Source organism: Stegodyphus dumicola, chromosome 4, assembly GCF_044657685.1.
Source record: "Stegodyphus dumicola isolate Sdum_Otavi_A_Nest chromosome 4, ASM4465768v1".
NCBI classification, from domain to species: domain Eukaryota; kingdom Metazoa; phylum Arthropoda; class Arachnida; order Araneae; family Eresidae; genus Stegodyphus; species Stegodyphus dumicola.
The window spans coordinates 52598424-52618515 of NC_140771.1; the positions used below are offsets into that span (position 1 = coordinate 52598424).

The following is a 20092-nucleotide window of genomic DNA, read 5'->3' on the forward strand; positions in this document are numbered from 1 at the left end:
ACACCATCACAGTTGTACACGAGAATCACCATAACTTTCACATTGCTGGGGTTCTGACGAAATTTCGAACGTCGTGGTGACCCGCGATGACGCCATTACTTTGATTGGCGTTTCAGTTCTGGCTGGTACGATCGGGCCCAAGTCTCATCCAACGTAATGATACGGCATAAAAAAGCATCTCCTTCACGCTCATAACGCTCCAGGTGGGTTCGGGCAGCATCCTATCGTAGCCATTTCTGCATTTCCGTCAATTGATGTGGAACACATCGTGAAGCAATTTTTCTCATGGACAGGCATTCCTTTAGAATTAGCAGCACAGTCGTATGTGCTAATCCTGTTTGTCCGACCAGCTCACGAGTTGTTTGGCGGCTATCACTGTCCATTAGTGCGGCAACAGTTTGTATCAGGGTTGCCACGCTACCTGGAAAACTGGGAGAACTTTTGTCAAAATCTGGAAAAGTCAGGGAAGTTCATACAACGATCCCCCCAAAAAAGCGATTTTTGCGCCGACGTCGGAAGAGATAACTTTTTTGGCGAATTATGTATCACGTGAGTGTCATTCGGGTAGCTGGCATAGAGCCAATTTTCGCAGCTCCAATTTGATTGTCTTTTAGAAAGGCAAAGCAACTTTCCCGCAAGTTTTGGTTTCCAGTATTCTCGAGAATCGCATGTGCAGTGCATGAATTAAAGAAAGTACCTGTTCTCGTATAAAACAAAATGGGTTTAATCTTAGTATACGGTACCATGGAGGTTAGAATCAAAGAATATGTATTGTAAAGAAGGAAAACCTCTCTGCAACAGACGTGGCTGTGGCTCCGTTCCATCATAGAGGGAAACAGCTGTGCATGTCTGATATATCTGTCGCCAAAGCTCGAAACCTGTGTCGAAGTTTGAAGGTCACGTTATCAAGAGTTCATAAAATGAATATCGTTTAAAATTTCTTTAACCACTTGCGCTAAAAAGACGTGCCACGCACGTCGAGATGCTTTTGTCTCAAACCGCGAGCGACGTTAACACCACGTCGATAAGCATTTATCGCAAAAATGAAAATAACGTGGTGCACACGTCGCCTAACAACGAGATTGTTTATTTCTCGAGTTACAGCTCTGAATTGCACTCGCAGATGCGGAGCGGCGTAAATGAGACACTTTACAGCTTGTTATATTGTAGCGCATGGCACCGCAACCGTGAAGTTTAGTCTTAGCACAAGTGGTTAAACTCTAAAGGAAAAATATTTTTTGATGCAAGTAAATTAATTCATGGATTAGTTTTTTTCAGGAAAAAAAAAACTACGAAAATCCGTTTTTAAAATTATTGCGAAAAATCCAAGAAGAAACGCCCTTTGATAAAACGTTTCTTCTTGGATTTTTCGCAATAATTTAAAAACGGATTTTCGTAGTTTTCTTTTTGTCGAAGAGCGTTTCTTGTTAACACGTGTTTCTCAATTTCCTGTACACATCGCGGAGAGGGAAATTCTGGCCGCCAGGTTCCGTTGCCAAATCCCTTGGCAAATTTTCCTTCCGCATTCTAGCGGCGTAATAGCATTTTGCTTGTATGGAACCTTTTCTTCTTTACATAGACGTTCTTTGGTTAGAATAATAATAAGATTTGGCGACATCATGATGCGCAGTAAACGGGTCACTTTGGTCTTGGCGACAATTTTCAAAATCGTGCCAAAGCCTTACCGTATACTAGAATTTTACCGCAAAATCTTTTTAAACCTTTTTTTTTTCTTTTTAATAAATACCTTGCCATTTTGCAGTAAAATAAAAAAATAGTAATCAGTAATCTAGGCTAGCCATGTAATATAACTATATTCGCTAAAATATCGTTGATTATTATAATTCAATTTTTAAGTAATTATTTTTATGTTATTTATATAATTTAATGTTGCTTCTTCCCTCTAAATTTATGTATTATTAGTAAATAATATTTCCAAATTTCAGGAAATTTTCTCTGGCATAATCCTGAAATTAATTATAGCAGTATGATGACATACCATCACGAAATTTAATGCACATATTTTTTCCTTATGTATGCTGCGAAATTAATATAAAATACCTCAATTTATTAAAATAGATTTCTTTCTTTCGTTTAGCTGCAGAATGTCTGCAAAAAAAGCCTTATTTTATTCCAGATTGGGAAGATTCTAATCTCAATCTTCAGTGGAGAAAACAAAAACTATTATAATTATATTTGTGTTTTCAAGTGTTAAGGTGCCTTTTAAGGTGCAAATTAAATTTACCTAAAATCTAACCTAACTATTTAGCATTGCGTTGTGATTTATAAGGACCGGATTAGCCTCGTGTTGAACTGGTGATGATCATGAGTATTAATTAAATAAAACATACATTTGTTATCCAATGTATATATCTTAAATTTTATTAAGTTTCTTAAGTGTAAAACTAAACAAAATTATCAAAGTATACCAAGAATAATTAAGAATAAATGTCCTCTGGGATTTATTGAATAATTAAGTGAATTTGCTACACAATACAAGTAATACCATAATTAATTTACCTCTTAGCACAGCCAACGTACATTATGCGGATAGACTGGAAATTTCTTGAAACACACCTGGAAAACCTGGAAAAGTCAGGGAATTTCATTTTCCTGTTTGAGTGGCAACCCTGTTGTATGTCTGCATCGGTGACACTCGGACGACCTGGCCGCAGCATGTCTGCTACGTTTTGGCGTCCTTCATTGAATGCTTTCATCCATCTTGCTATGGTTCTGTAAGGCAATGCAGATTCCCCGCAAGCCTCTTGAAGCCCTTGATTACACTGTCGTGCTGTACGACCTCTGGCACATTCAATTTTTATCCAACATCGTTGTTCTTGTTTTGAAAACATCCTGACAACACTTACTTTAGACCACGAGCTAATACAAGGATTCGTTCTTCGCGTCACTCCGCATGCGCGTGACGTTGGTAGGACGAGTCTTTTTGCTGAGAGGTAAAGTAGGTATGTAGTTCACGTGTGGTATATGCGATATTCTTTGGTTTTGTTGCGTAGCTTTTTTTCAGCTGTGTTGCCACTATTAAAGTTCCAACCCTCGTATAATGTTCCAGTAATACACTAAAAGTTGTGCATCATTTTTTTCTAATCTTAGATCTACAGTTAATAAACTGTAATTAATAAACATAATTATACCTACATTTATTAGTTTAATATTAATTTTTCTGATGAGTTTTATATACTTTATGTTTCTGTAGTATGTGGCAAGTATCTATCTTTTGAAAAAAATTGCATTTGATCTGAGGAAGGCATTTAGCACAGTTGCAAAAGAATTGCTAGAAGGCCATTAACTGACTAAATGAATGGTATTTAATAGGGTCAAATTAGATTTGTGGAGCGGTTTATCAGTTAAATTTTAGTCTCAGAATCTTATTATATTTTGCACAATCTAACAGAACAGATTTTTATCATAGAAATAAATAAATAAATAAATAAAGAAGAAGAAGCACCGTAAGTATAAAGAATTTGCAGCCAAAGCAGAAAGAACTATAAATTTTTAGTGGGGGGAAGGGGGCTAAGGTAAGCTTGCATTATTCCTTGCATGCAATATTAAAATAGTCAGCATTTTTAAAATGGTGAAATATCTATAATTCAGCATTTTCTGAAGAAGAAAAAGATTTTTGGATATCCATTATACATAGCATTCAACATCAGATTGAATGCTTTATATATTTGTCTTTTCATTTCAATAGGAAGTTCTTTGTTGAATGAAAGGAGTACTGAAAAAATAGGGAGTTGTATTTAAGAACTTTAACTTATATACAGTCAAAAGTCTTTAATCCGGACGCGCTGGGACTTCGGCGATTCCAGATTATCGGTTTTTCCGAATTATAGATCATCAGTTTAAATCTGGTATGATGGCATGTAGAAATTATAAAATTAAAAATATGAAACCATAATTTATGAAAAAAAGAGCAATTATGATCTAAAGGGTATCAATATTTACAAAAAAAAAATGCTTAATATTTATTTATTTACTTTATTAAACATTTATTTCAACACGCGCATGCATAAAGCATACATTACGCATAGTCGAAATTAGAAAATTGCAGCCAGAAAACTATTTGATTTGTATTCGTAATATTTATAATGACGAGGAATTTGATTTAAATCATATCAAAGATGGAGTACATCGAGATGAAATACTACATTTAGTAAGGAATGATAAGCCGAATAAAATAAAAACATCTGCCCTGAAGATAAGGATAATGCTGACTGATCAACTTCCAGTTCATAGCACGCCGCGACGTCCCCCCCCCTCCACTGAGCAGCAAAACAAAGGATATGCCTTTATCCATTTTTTGAAGCAATTCCACTTTTTGTTTGATGGACATTGAAACATGCTTTCGCTTTGTAGATCCTATGGCAGCACCAGAATCGGAAATTCTTTTTGACATAATCGAAAGTTCAAACTTACTTTTATAATATTGCTCTAACAGTCTGCAAAAAATAATAAGCCGGATCCAATTAGAAGATTAAGGAACAACGCAATCTGCAACATTAACTGAAATAGATAATTAGATAATTTTAGCTTAGCTTATTCCGTCCGTTATACATTAAACGTGCATGTGTAAGCGTACTATGCGCATGTGCAGAAAGTTTGTAGCTTTGAGGTCTGGATCATAGATCATTCTGGATTATGGACATCCGTATTAAAGACTTTTGTCTGTACTTGCATATTTACATGATAGGAAGTAATTACAATTTAGAAGCTTTAAAAGAAAAATATGTCTTCTGTGAACAAGTAATCTGTGCCTTGAAAAGGATTTCAAGATATCAAATTTCTGAGAAGATTTCATATTTGAGTAGTATAGCATGATTCAATATTTAAAATATTATTGAAAGAATTATTGATAGAAAAATTATCTTCCTTTGGAAAAATTTGGGTGCTTTTCTGGGGGCTCGGAGACCTGTAGTAATTAATATTGTTGTTTTAAAGATTATTTAATAGTGATGTATCCTTTTTTTATATCTTATTGTAATATTTTATGTATGAATGTAGAATATATGTTCGTAGGTAGTATTAGTATGAAAATACCTCATTTTAGGGAAACTTTGTCTCATTCATCTTCAAGCTCCCGTTCTACAGTTATTTTGGACAGTCCAGCAGCAATACTTCATGCTAACAAAGTGCCAAGCCCAATTTTTTCAGGTTTAGATTTCCATCGAAATTCTGATGCCATGACTTCTGTCCCCTCTTTAGCATCAGCAGCTCCTATGTGTAACTTGAGGAAGGAAAGAATTGAAAATAGTGGAGTACCATACGCAAGAAGTAGAAGCCAACATGTGGCAACAAATATAGCTACATCAGTTCGAGCCTCAACGGCTGGAATACCCACCACTTTATCTAATTTATCTCAAGCAGCAAGTTCTCAAGCTGGAACTGATACTGATATTGCTTGTGCAAGAATTCATTTTTCAGACATATCACGAATGCGACCTCCTAAATCTAAGCACTATTATAGATACTGGGTACTCCCATTTAAATATATCAAGATCAGATTTGACAGACTTGCACTGTTGGCCCTGCTGGACAGGTTTGTTATATTTTTGCTTTTTATTATACACGTACATGTGTGTTATTTACACAGATAAATTTATTTGTATACATACAACAGAATCCTTTCTAAGAATTTTTGAATGCCCAAAAGATGAAAACTTTCTTATCAGGGAAGATTAGTTGAAAAGGAGAACTTATTAAAAAAAAGGTTAGTTACTGAACAAATGCAAAAACCACCAAGATTAATGAAAGAGGCAACTTTCTGATTTTTAAAATGATATATAATATATAATAAATAAATATGTAAATCTTATGTTTTTGGTTTTGGTAGGACTAACTAGTTATAGAAAAATCATCCTTAATGTAATGCATGTAACTTAATACCAAGGCTCAGATTTTCATGACATGTGCATTTTTTTAAGTATTTTCCTCATTTAAAGCACTATAGAAGTTTTTAGAGCTTTTTTGAGGCTTTTTAATAGCATTTTTGGGGCATTTCAAGAAATTCTGAGAAATATTTGAGTAAGTAAATTGAAAAATAAAGTTATTCTTGAAATAATACTGTCTCAACTCCTATGAACTACTTTTTACTGGTGTGTACGCTGAAAACATCATGGCAAAAACATCTCGGATGAAAATGTTGCAGAGAAAACAATGCTATTCAAAAACTTCGCAGTACAAAACACTATGGCATAAAAGAAAGTAAAGAGAAAAAATTGTAGTTCTAAAACATTATGGTACAAAATATCATGGTCGAAAATAAAGTGATGAAAAAACTTCGCAGTTTGAAAACTTCCTTGTTGAAAATATCGAGGTAAAAGATAAAGTACCTACAAAAAATCGCCTGACTATAATATCACACATATGCGTTTAATTGCTATATTTTCGACCACAGTTTTTTTTAACTACGACGTTTTCTCTTTGCTTTCTTTTCTGCCATGATGTTTTGTACCACAACATTTTCGCTTTGTGTTGTTTTCTCCATGATGTTTTTGCTGTGATGTTTTCAGCTGTAACCTTTACTGGGCAGGCATGTCTCATCGACAGAAAGCTCTTATTAATTAAGCGTATTTCAACTGGCTTTTCTCACAAGGTGTCTCTTATAAGGACTCCAAACAGGCATTTCTTAATTATCTGAGTGGAAGCACCACTTTTAATCAGTCATGAGATCTTTTCTCACTTGGTATATATTATTTCATAATTTAAAATATTTTACTTTCTCACTTTTTTTAATGATGTAAGTATTATCTGAATGAATGGGAGAAGAAAACAGATTCTAAGATAAGTAATTATACAAATTCAGCTAATAAATGCTGTTTAAATACAGGTCTTCATGAGCAGATACAAAAAGCCTTACCACCCAGAGGGTTAAGACTTTCTTTGCATGAATGCTTTCATAGGATTATATGTAGAGAAGAAAAATATATTCCACAGACACGCTCTTGGAATAATACACTCACCGCTTTGTGTAAGAAAGCTGTAGTTACTTTTTAGTGTTATAACAATAATCAGGCTTTAGATATTAATCGTATTTCAATTTCCGACCATGACTTCACATTAAAAAATGGCCTAACAGTGCCAAATATGGAAGCCGTATTTAAGTTACCATAGATTCTTTGCCAGCAGTACATTGTCTCTCACTGTATTTTAAGAATAGAATGATCTGAAATTATGTGATTCAAATTGAAGTCAATTGTGAATATGATTTGATAAGGATAATGCTGTTTTGTTTCAAATTACACAGAATGTTTTCTTTACAGACAAAATTGGAAAAAATCTTGCATACATCAGATTCAATTTCAAGATTCTAATTTCAAATATTAAATTCTTATAGATGCAAAATATAAAGTATATCGATGCAGTAACATTAAAAAAAAAAAAAAAACAAAACTTGGTGACTTTTCAAAAAAGGTCAAAAGCAGATTTGCGGATAGTGCATTTACTAAATGTGCATTTGCTAAATTTAACACATCTGACTAAACACTCTGGCTTCATAACTATGCAGAAAGTATCACTCATCTTGACAGGAGAAGCAGACTGTTTGGAAACTGAAAAAGAGTTAATGATGAGAGATGCAGTTTTTTTTTTTTTTTTTTTTTTTGTATGCTCCAATGGCTGCACTAGATGGTAAGAGAAGCTTTTCCTAATATAAAAACTTATGTACTGACAACAGAATTTTTTTTACTTTCAAAAACATCAAGAAGTGCTTAATAATTCAGTGCAGTAGTGATACATTTGTGTAAGGTTGAAAGTTCAGAGACAAAAAATAAAATAAAGGTTTGTGTAGTTGTTTGAGTTTTAATCCTTGTATTAGTCATTGTGTCAATTTTATATTATTAATTTTGTTTTTCAGGAAATATTTAAAAACTTCTTTTTTTAAAGGCTCTTTTTTTCATTTTAAGGCATTTTCAGAGAATTTTTAGGTCATTAAAATAAGGTCTTTGCTTTTCACTATAACAATTTTCTGAAAATCAGGATTCAGCAATTAGCAGATGTACAAGCAGATCATAACTCACTCTCTTTTACATATATATTAACCCTTAACTGGTGTGCCTGTATGCTGTACGGATGTCAACATTTTTTCTTTTCTGGTTTTACCATATTTTTAATTCTAAGGAAACTATGTAGTATCAGTATGTTTCAACAGATGATGTAGCTTGTCCATGCTTTTCATCTTGGATTTTCTTTATGAGGCTGGGACTGAATGTTTTCTCTTTCGTGAAATTTCTGTTTTCCTAAGTGCAACATTTGTGAACTCAAAAACGTAGTTTTTTTTTTTTTTAAATTATGGATGAAGTAAGCAATGAAAATATCTTCTAGTTAGATGATGAACTGATTTCTGATACTGATTGAGAACTGTCTTCCGACTATCTGGATTATTCATCAGATGACTCATGCAGTGAGTTGAGCTCAGATGAAGATTTGAGTTCTGCCAGTTGATGTGAAAAATACATCTGTTCCATATCCCCGGTTTAATTTTATGGGCATTCCTTCTATGCATATGCAAGCTCATGACATTTTTTAAGTTCTTCAATTTTATGAAATGTTTATCAATTCTTCACTGATGAGTAAAATTTTGGAGGAGAGGAATAAATATGCTAAACAGTGCATCAAATCGAGTGTTACAAGAAAATTTTCAAAGAGTAAATTTTGGGAATAAACAACTCTTGAAGAGATGCATGCATTTTTTTTGTGCCGAATATGCTTTAAAGAATGGGGAGGGGGAACCTGGAATTTATCATTATTAGAGTATAAGACATTCAACTTACACACTTTTTTCTCTAAAATTAGGTCTCATCACCGATTCCTCCTTTTGCAGTGCTACTTGCATTTTTTGATAATGTAGTATTTGACCCACAAAATCAGAAATGCCCAAAGTTAGTCAAATTGTGGCCAATTCTGAAACATCTCAATAAGAAAATTAGTGAAACGGTAACACCAGAGAGAGAGAGGAGGAACAATAGATGAGAGCCTCATGCTATTCAAAGGGTGACTAGGTTGAAAACAAAATATTCCACTCAAAAGAGCAAGATTCAGAGTAAAATGTTTTCTTCTGTGTGTATCAGTTTTTGGTTATGTTTGGACAATAATATATGCACAGTTTAACCCGTGAGAGCGCACGTCGGGCCTGCGAGGCACGGTCGTTACGAAAACGTAATACAAAAATTTCTCTCTTTGGGGAAAATTTTCTACCTCCTCAGTAGCTGCATTTAAGGTCATGTACTTGTCATTCACAAGCATTTCCGGAATTTAACCCTTCAGCTTTTCTCAGAAACTGAGTAACCGGGCTTCCCGAGACCCGAGGCGCTCGCTCGCATTGTCATTTAAAGTTGTGAAAGAGATCAAGCAGTTGCAAAAAGGTCTTGCTATTTGAACTTACATGATGATGAAATGAAAAGACTACAGAAACTATTAGCCGAAGTGTCGACTGATGAAGATACAATTAATGAAGAGGACGAAGAAATAGTTGGTGAAGAACAGTTTAGTGATCACCAATCGAATTTTGAAGAGGCATTAGACTCAAGCGATGAATCTAGTAATGAATTAAGTAATTTTTTGCCCGTCAGCAAATTGTTATCTTTGCAAATATATTGTGACAAAATGGAATAAAAAAGAACCAAGACTTGCTGTGAGAACTCTTGCTCATAATATTGTGAGAAAGTTGCTCGGAAATATTTGTGAAGCAAAATTTGTGTCCTCCCGTATGAATTCTTGGAAACTGCTTATGGATAAAATAATAGTAAAAATTCTAGTAGATTGTGCGAACATTTATATTGAATCCATTGCCGTCAAATTTGGAAGATAGAGAGATCTTGATCCACAAATATTACAGAAATCAGAGCATTTATCGGTCTTCTTTATTTTGGAGGACTCCACAAGGCTTCTCATGTCAATGTTCTCGACCTTTGGGTGACTGACGGAACAGTGCTTGATATTTTTCATCGAACAATGTCTAATAAACATTTTTTATTTCTAATGAGATGTTTGAGATTTGGTGACATAAGAGATCGCCCTTCTAGAAGGGAAATAAATAAACTGCATATGATAAGATATGCGTTTGAAAAATTGCAAAAACGTTTACAGTCTTGGGGTAATGGACCGAAAATCACACATTTGCTGTGCTATGTGCGAGAAAAACGTTTGTGGTAAACACAGCACGATTATTTGCAAAAAAAAAAAAAAAAAAAAAAAAAAATGTGAAATGTAAGTTTTATTTTGAAATTATTGCTGTAAATTTAATATTGCATAAATTAGTACTAAATTTCATTTGCACCAAAATGGTTTTAAAATACAATTTTCTTACACTTATTAAATTAAAAGTATATTTTTACATTTTATACACTATGTTTTTATTATTTAAATGCTTTTCTTCAATTATACAAGCAATTTTATTTTTGTTTTGTTAAGAAATAGCGCTTCGTGCCTAAGTAGCCCAACACGCGTCCTCGCATAGCTAAAAGTAGCGCGCTTCTTTGCAGGTTAAAGACACAATTCTGAAACTTGAGTATTTCAAGCTCTGCATTTTGTCACAAGTTGTATTAACAATGATAGAGCTCTTGCTTCATAAAGGATAATGTCTTACAATTGACAATTACTATTCTTCCCCAGAATTAGGAGACAAACTAGTTTCATGTTGAACAGGCACTTATGGCACACTAAACCTCAAGAGAAAAGAAGTCCCAAAGGAAATGCAGAAGGGGGGAATAGCTTTTCAGAGAAGAAAAGTTACAGGGATGAAGTGAATAACTATAAAAAAATGTGTCATTAGTTTCTACAATTCATAGCACTGAAAAAGGAAAAATTCCTGTCCGCTCTAAAACAAAAGAAAAACCAAGAATCATGTGACTATAACACAATGAGAGGAATTGACTGCATGGATAAAAATTTGAATAATTTTGAAATTATCAAAACAAAAAAAAAAGGGGGTGGATGGGAATATTAAGGAAGATTTTAATTTTCCCACACTTTTGGTATTGCTATATGGAACTCATATGTCATCTACTCTAAAAAAGGAGGAAAAAACACACAACTAGAGTTTTGACTTGATCTCTTTGACCGCATTATTGAAAAATATCATTTAGGAGTAAATTTCAGACATGGACAACTAGCTTCTGAACCTAATCCTCTCAGACTGACCAAGAGACATATAGAAAATCAATGCTTCCACAAATAAGAAACTACGACCTGAAAGACAATGTGCAGTTTGTTGTTCAAAGAAAAATGAAATAGAAAGAGAATTAAAAAAGAAACATGATATTTCTGCCCTGATTGCAATGCAAGACTTTGCATTGCACCTTCCTTTAAGTTGTACCACACTAAACATGACATCTAAACAGCTTGAAAATGTGTAAACCTCAAAATTTATGTAAGTATGAGAGAATTTTATGTAATATCTGTAAAACATTATTCATTACATATAGCGTGTACTTGAAAAAGCAGACATCTAGGGCATAAAAGCAGATATTTAGGAATTTTTATACTCCAAATTTATAAAATAAAAAATGCTCTAAAAGCATTAAAAGTGGGAAAAAAATCCCCATTTTCTTATTCTATGCTGGTTATCATAAATTAAGGAAAAATCACAATTACGGAAAAAGTTACATGTAGAATTTAATGAAACTTACCCACAATGAACACATAGTAAGGTATCAAATAACATGAAAAAAAATACCGGACAAATATGGTAGTATAGAAATTCGAACATGTTTAAAATGAACAAATCGAAGGTGTCAGTTTGCAATAGGAAAAGTACCTTCAATATGGAATATGATCGCCTCTAGAAGCAATGCAGCACATACAGCGATGTGTGATGCTTTCAATTATGCGGTCTATCAGTTCCATGGGAAGTGAGAGCCATTACTCTTGCAAAGCTGTTGCAAGGGTCTGAGGGTGCTGACTAAGAGCAGCTAGACGTCTCTAAATAATCTAAAACGTGCTCGATAAGATTCAAGTCCGGGGATCGAGCTGGCCACTCCATGCACATAATTGTTTCCTGTTGAAGGTAATCATCTAGGATGCAAGCCCTGTGTGGCAAGCCCTGTGTGGTCTTGCGTTGTTGTCCTGTAACAGGAAAGCATCACCTATTGCCTGGCATATGGGCGCACATGAACATCAAGGATATCATCTCTGTAAATCTGAGCATTCACGGTTCCCCTTGGAAAGACATGGAGGTCTGTGCGTCCACCCAAAGAGATGCCACCCCAAACACAGACACTGCCCCTTTCGTATGCATCTCTTTCACAGTTGTATGACAGATGATAACGGGTTCTAGGTTCTCTCCATATCAAATAATGCCTACTATTGCTTTCTAGACTAAACCTGGACTCATTTGTAAAGAGAATCACCCTCCATTGATGAGGCGTCTAGTGGACATGTTGTCGTGCCCACTGAAAACGGTCCCTCCTATGGCATGACATGAGCGGCACACAAATGGTTGGTCCCCTCGCATACAGACCACCTTTGTGAAGCCTTCTACGCACAGTTGACGTTGACACCAACGTTCTGGTGGCTGCAGTAAGGGAGGATCTAAGAAGAGTCGGAGTAGCGGTTATATTCCTGCCTGCACATAATGTCAAATATCGGTCATTGGCGCTCGTCGTAGCAGTTGGCCGTGTTTGGCTGAACCTCCTAGATGTCGAATCTATGGTTTGAAATTGCCTCCAAAGTCTATGAACCACAGAAGGACTCACATTTAGCCTGCCTCTAGTCTACCAATGGCTCTCCATCACAGTTCTGCAGTCAAATGATGCCTGGAGGTCATTGTTACGAATTGGCTATCTCAGATTTCTGATGTCACTGTCACAGTGAAATATGTGGGCTTGCTCTCAAACATGGACTCTTATGCTCCTCGCAGATGACGTATTCCAAAAGCAGCACCACTAATTTGCATATCGCTGTTTTACTCAGCTACTCTTACTTGGCAACATATTCAAATTTTACATGGTTTGGCTTATTTTAGAGGGAGTTATCGCTATTTTTTAAATTTTTCCTTAATTTATGATAACCAGTGTATTAAGTATAGTGTTATATTGTAATGAGTAGTAATGTTATATTTAAAAAATATTTGTTTACACCATTTGAATTTTAGTTTTTAACTTAAAAAAATATACTTCTTGAAAAGAAAAACTCTTATTCTTGTTCTGTTGCATGCAACTTCTATTAATTTGTTGAAAAACAGTTGATGCAGCATGTCAGTAAAAATAAAGTTTTATTGTTGATTGGCAATATCATATATATTTGTATATAATATTTGTTCATCATTAGTGTTGTAAATTTGATATGTACCATCACATTTGAATTTTCAGTCGATTAGCTAAAGCACTGAACATATTAATGCAAAAAACTTATCTAAAAAAATTCTTGTGATTTAAATCTGCATCTTCATTCCTGTATACTGAGTATTTGGAAAACATGAGTACTTAAAAAAAAAAAATGTTGGTCCTTGATATATGATTTTGATGTAAAAATTACTCAAAGTAAAGTTTTATGGAAATGATTTTATCCCATACATTATCTTAAAAGGAATATCCATACGAGATGAGAGTGTATATCTCTTGGTATCTGCCGAAAATGTCATGGAGAAAGCAACACAAGGCGAAAATCTGATGGTGCAAAACATTGTGGGAGAAAATAAATCCAAAAGAAAACATCGCAGTTTAAAAACATCATCATCGAAAATATCGTGGTAAAAAATAAAGTTCTACAAATCATCGCATGACGATAACATCGCACACATGCATTTTTCAGGTCTCAAAAGCTGTAAATGCTTATTCTTATAATGATTTGGGAGCGCAAGAAGGAAAAAGGGATATTTTTACTTCTATATTTCATATTTTTGAATTAAGTAATAAATTTTTGTTAAAAAAAGTTATAAGGAAACTTAAGTATTTAAAAATTAAAAATGAGTAGAGAATTATAGCATCTAATAGAATTTTAAATTTACCTACTTAATTAACAAAGGTCATTAATAAATGAATCTTTTTTATAAAGTTTTACTGATAGTTTTTCAAGAAAAATACTGTTTAAAAATTGCTTAATTAATTATCTGATTATTTTCTTTCACGTTTATTAATCTAATATTGTTTTAGTGAAAATTATATCTTTTTTTTGTTTCCGTTTACTCTTAAAGTGTCATTAACATTTTCATGTATGGTGTATAATCAACTACTTAAATGTTGATTTTGTAGTTATGATGAAAGTCAGTTACATAATTTGTTAGTATGGGATTTGGATTTATTTGATTATGCCAAAGAGCACTAGAGCTATTTGCTTAAGAGGAGGGATGCCTTTGTAGAGTAAGCTCAGGAACTGGCACATGTTTACATTATACATTAGGAAAATCATGAAAATCTCATGAAACCAGCTCGTTCGCCTGATTGAAATACCAGTGTTCAGCGACTTTACTGCTCGGGCTCTGGTGGCGAGCTCAGTGGAGGAATATTAACAGAAACTAGTTCCTTTTTACATGAGTCATTGGGGAGACTCAAATTTAAAATTATACTCAGAAAATTAAAATGAAATCTTCTTCTTTTTTTCTTTTTGAACTAGTATATAATTGCAATGAACCCCTCTCAGAAATACTGGTATCTCCCTAAGACGGCTAGTGTTTTTGTGAGCAGAAATAAACATAAATATTAGTTATTATCAAAGATGAGCACAACCACGGAAGTTCGAAAAGATATAGCAGAATCTTGAGCAGTTGATTAAAATATAATTCTTTACGTTTAACTTTACATTTAGAAATTTCTTATAAGCTCTTTAAAAGTATTATTTAATTTTGTGGATGGATTTTATTCAAAAATGTTTTAGTTATTGATTTAATTTTTATAAGTTTTCGTTAATTACATATATATATAAGTTTTCGTTAATTACATATATATATAAGTTTTCATTAATTACATTAGAAAATTTTTTAAGGATTACAAAAATTAAGATCAAAGTTTATTGTATTATTAATGTTAAAATTATGCAATATTTCTTTTCTATTTATGTAGCTTCTTCCTAAAATACTTTCTCAAATATGACATATTTTAGCTTCTGAGGCATCTTTTAAATGGAAAACTATAAGTCAATTTATAATTGATGCTCTATTCAGTCCATTTCAAATTAGAGCACCTTTTATTTTAATAATAACGAAATACTTTAAATAGTACTTAACTTTCTCTGAATATTTCTGAAAGGGAATAAAATAAGGAATATTTTTTAAATATTATTTTAAACTTGTAACTGAGTTATTATAAAATATAAGGGGAATAATTCTTTTAATTGTACTTATCAGATTTTTCTTACCCATAATTTCAACAATACGTATTCCAAAACTCTTCTTTAATATTTTCTTAAGTACGCATCTCATAGAATTTGCTTTACACAATACCTTTTAACAGATTGCTTTCCAGTACGAACAATTCTTGCTTAAATAGATTTATAACATATTTGTCAACAGGATTTCAATTTATGTTTATGATTCAATGCTAAGTTTATTATATATTTAGATAATATTTATAATCATTATAAATTTAGATATATTTAATAATCAGATTTTTTCACAGTAACTTTCACTTGTTTATGAATGAATAAATCCTTCATTTCAAATACATTTATAAATAATTTAATAAATATTTACATATTTTGTTAAAGGCAGATACATGTTTTTTGCAAGCACATGCATAAATAAATACTCATACATATCTCACATTTTTCATTTCAGGCATGTGCAAATCTTTAATTTCTGTGCATTCACTATATTTTTCGAGTAAAGTAATTTACACTAATTTAACATATGCCCAAAAGTTTTACATAAGAAATATGTATAAATATAATTTGAATGAAAATTATATGCATTACTTTTAATACCCACTCAAAGGTAAGTTTTTCTTCAAAATTCCTCCATGATGGCATCTTTCCTCTTAGGCAGATAACCGTTGCCTGCGTTACTCTATTTAATAAAAACTTAACCTGACATATGTGCCTAATTATAAATATTTTAACATGCATAATTTTATAGTTACATTTAGCCATCAAGTTTCAAACTTTTGACTTAAAACGTGTTTTAGGATACATTCATCATCAAATTCAAATCTTCTAGAAAATATACTTTGGCAGAGCACTCAATACCTCTTTTATCGATTTTACACAGTTTAATAATTCTCTGATAATATAATAAATAATAATAACTAAGTAAAACGTGTAAGCTCAAAGTGATTATTTTTCAGATATATAAAAATAAAATGAGCAACAGTGAAGCCTCTCCTCTAAAAAATTTTAAAAAGTACATATTACAATAATATGTGGATGTGAAAAAAATAATTTTATTTACAACATTTTGGCATTTGGAACATAAAATAAAAGTAGCAAATACTGTATCAAGGGTATCGAAAGATGTATACAATTTTAAAGGTACCGTAAGGTATTTTTCATTCTTTAAGCATAACATTTTTGCTAAAATATATAACATAGTTCAACAGCTTAGAATTTTATAAAACAAATTCATAATCAAAATCGCTGTTGTTAGTTACCGAAAAACAACCAAGATGTGATTTTTGCATAAATGTCACAACTATACAAATTGCTATTCTCCATCACATTATGAATGTTTCTTTTATGCGAAAGTGTCCTGTTTTTCGATTTGTATGGAACTGTTGTGTGTCGAAATACAATCAGAGCACTATCAAGCGAGCTTCTGAATGTAAAGAAAAAACACTCCATATGGTGACCGAAGCTTTGAAGTAATGCTTCACTTCTAGTGTCAGTTTAGCTACTCCTTCCTTTCTTACCTCCATGATATTATGTCCAAAGGGTGTTTTTTTCACGGGGGATTCAAAACAGGATTCAGGATATGAAAAGTGGTACAGCCAGTCAAAGTCATTTGATGCAAAATAAAATTAGACATTGTAACATCTTTGCATTGCTACACTACCAACATAATACCAGTAAGAAATGTTAAAAAAATTACATATAAAATATCCGTGCTTGAAGATCCATGCACGCTATGTTAATGTTAATGGAACATTTTGAAATTGTTAAGTTTATTAATCAAAAAGTCGTTAAAGTTTTACAAAATATGAGATATATAATAAAACAAATTCTAAATTTGGTCTTCCAGATGCCCGTATTCAACTGGAGGACTACATTATTCAAAATTCGATGTCTCTAGGTACAGTTGTTTTTTCACAGTGCGAGAAACGTACATACATTAATGCAGATTCTTCATTATTTAATTTAATTAAATATGACACAGGGTTCTAATATTTTGTGGCACTAATTTGAAAAGGGAAACACCATTTATAGTGAAACAATGCAAAATGCCAAAATGAAATTAATAGCCCTTTTGGGCTAAAAATAAAACTGATATTTGCATTATTAAGAAGTGTGAATATTGCTTTTTATCCCTTGATTTTTAGGCAATTGCAGGCTGATTAAATTTGAAAGACAATTACAGATTTTATACTTTGCCCAATGGCAACACTCTAAGACTATTTTTTGAGCGAAAAATAAATTAAAAAGCTTGCAGTGACAACATTTGCCAATGCAAGTGGATATTATATGCATCACATAATGATACATTAATACGTTTGCATAATGAGTTTTACCGTCTGCATAATGAGTTTTAACTACCATCGCCAGTTTTAATGTTAACAGAAGCATTTGTCAATCATAACAAGCAGCGTCACTATTTTCGCATGCAGTCTTTTAGTTGTTTTCCTGTTTTCAGTGATTTTTATAAGTCGTAGCGCTTTAAATTAAAAAACTGTTGCACTTGCGCTATTTCCCTGCAATGGAAAAAACTGCAGGGATATATTTGCCAGAAAATCGCTAAAGAGAATTGAATGTATTCTTAAAGCAATAATAATGAAAGTTTCATTAGAACGAAAGAAACAAAAACCTATTCATAGTAAGTTTAATCATTGATTTTAGGAATAAATCTAATTAAAAAATGAAATATGAATATTAGATGAAAATATGTTCATCAAAATTCTAACTTAAATTTCCAGTAACACCTTTATTCTTCATTTTAATTTGGATATTTTTGCTTTCCATCCTTTACATAATGATATAGTAAATTCTGAACATGGAAGTCAAAATTTCCTAACTGAAATCTTTCTATTGTTAAACTAAGACTCCACATTGGATAACTACTCATTTCGCTTCTGCATCTCAGCGTAGTTAGAATACTGCTTATTACTTCACTTCTTAACGAAAAAAATCTTAAAATTTTTAATGTTTTAATGGGCATGACTAATGTGCCAATCTGTTTTTAACCACAAATATTAAATTCAAATAAAAATGAATATTAAAAGTGTAGCAAGCTGCTTCTCATTAAATCTGCTTCAGTTGCCAAGTTTGTTTGTCATTACATATCTTGTATGTATGTTTCAACATCTATCTACACATTCAACATATGTACATCATCACATGTATGTATGAAATAAATTATGAATGTATGATTTTTTTTTCAATTATGCATCACCTTTCTTTTTCTTCTGTCAAAAATTGCCAGCATTAAGGGCATAGTGCTTAGAGATGTGTACCAAAAAGGCGTATTCAAATATTCACCATAGCTAACATTATTCATTACCCAAAATGACATTCTGGTATTAAATGTCTTCATTTCTTTTTTGTCAATCCCAACTGGCAAAATTTTTAACAAGAATTAACATTTCATAATTACCATAATTTTCAGCCTGTTCACAATTAAATAAATTTCTCATGCTTTTTACTGTCTGAGTAAATGATCTGTTGCTGCATTTAAGTTCAACTGTATTAATATTATAGATTTAAAAGAAGCATGATTACTTTGTAAATAAGAGAAATAGTGGATCTATTTCACCTTAATTTCAGTTTTATACCAGAATCATTTTTAATAGGCTGGTTGATATATATACTGGGAAAGTAATGCAAGACTGTTTATTTACCTTAAGATCCAAGGCATAACAATTCGTATTCATATTACACATAGAAAAAAGTAATAGAAACCATTAATTTATGTATTGCATTTTAAATAACAGGTAGTACTGAAAATTAAAGTATATTATACAGATATGTTAAAAAGTTCATTTATAAATTTGTAACACCTATATTAACTTTTTCTTTAGGCTTACTAGATAATGTAATTGGTCTTAGCTCTGCATTTTTGGTACTTTTTGAATCTACTAGTCCAGTGTTTAATAATAAACCTCTCTGAAGCCATGAAATACTTCTCATTAGAGTGGAATTTTTTATGGTTGATAGCCTCTGTTTTAATTCAAAAGATAATTATTAGATTATTTATTCAAAAGATAACCATTATCATTGTTCCTCTAGAATTTTTATTTTTCTGTTGCTTTAAAATATGTTTTATATGGTGCAAGTATAAACTATTATATTTTTACCTACTCTATTTGTATTGACAGCATTATATCGTCTAGAGAACTGTAGAGATATTCTATAAAATTAATCTAAATTTAAAATTTTGTATTTGTAAAGTTTTACTAATTTCTCTTTGGAATTATAGTATAGATCAAGTTGATTTATTATGTGCATTTTATCCTAGTAGCCTGTTAAATAGAATTTTTGGACAGAATACTAGTGTATGATTCTTTGATTAAAAAATATGAATCATTAAGCATTGAAACTGTTTGCACCTAATAAGATAGGTAAACTGTTTTCTTAACAAGTTTTATATTTTTAAATTTTAGGAACCTTACAGTGACAGAAAATGTTATATCTGTTGTCCTGGCAGTGCTGGTTGCTGCCTTTGGTGCTCTAAGTTTGTCACGAAATTTATTTGAAGATATGTGGAGTTTTATATTTTGTTTCATAATTGCAAGCTGTCAGTATACATTGCTCAAGGTTGGTAAATTTTTTGCTGTACTTATAACAGTCGTAGTAAGAAAACTTAAAACATAATTACATGTTGATTAAAAATAGATAGTAAAAAATATTTAATTTTTTTTCCTGTTTTTGTAGGCAATTGGAGAAATTGAAATTTAATTTTTATATTTTTTACTTTTAATTTATAACTATAGGCTATTCATTATATGCTATATATTTTAAATTATATTATTTTAAAACTTTGTTTCGTTATTCTGTAGGTTGG

The 20092-nt window shown here is 32.0% G+C and overlaps 1 protein-coding gene across 3 annotated transcripts in view; it reads left to right on the top strand.

Annotated features, from left to right (window-relative positions):
* Positions 1-20092, top strand: part of pcx (pecanex) — a 267343-nt gene that overhangs the window by 100316 nt on the left and 146935 nt on the right. For 2 of the 3 annotated variants that reach the window (XM_085814871.1, XM_085814872.1), the window contains exons 13-14: positions 5066-5554; positions 19692-19845. In XM_085814871.1, the coding sequence (XP_085670997.1) occupies positions 5066-5554; positions 19692-19845 (643 nt within the window). The remainder of the gene's footprint in view (positions 1-5065; positions 5555-19691; positions 19846-20092) is intronic. The other variant, XM_085814873.1, reaches the window with a different exon arrangement.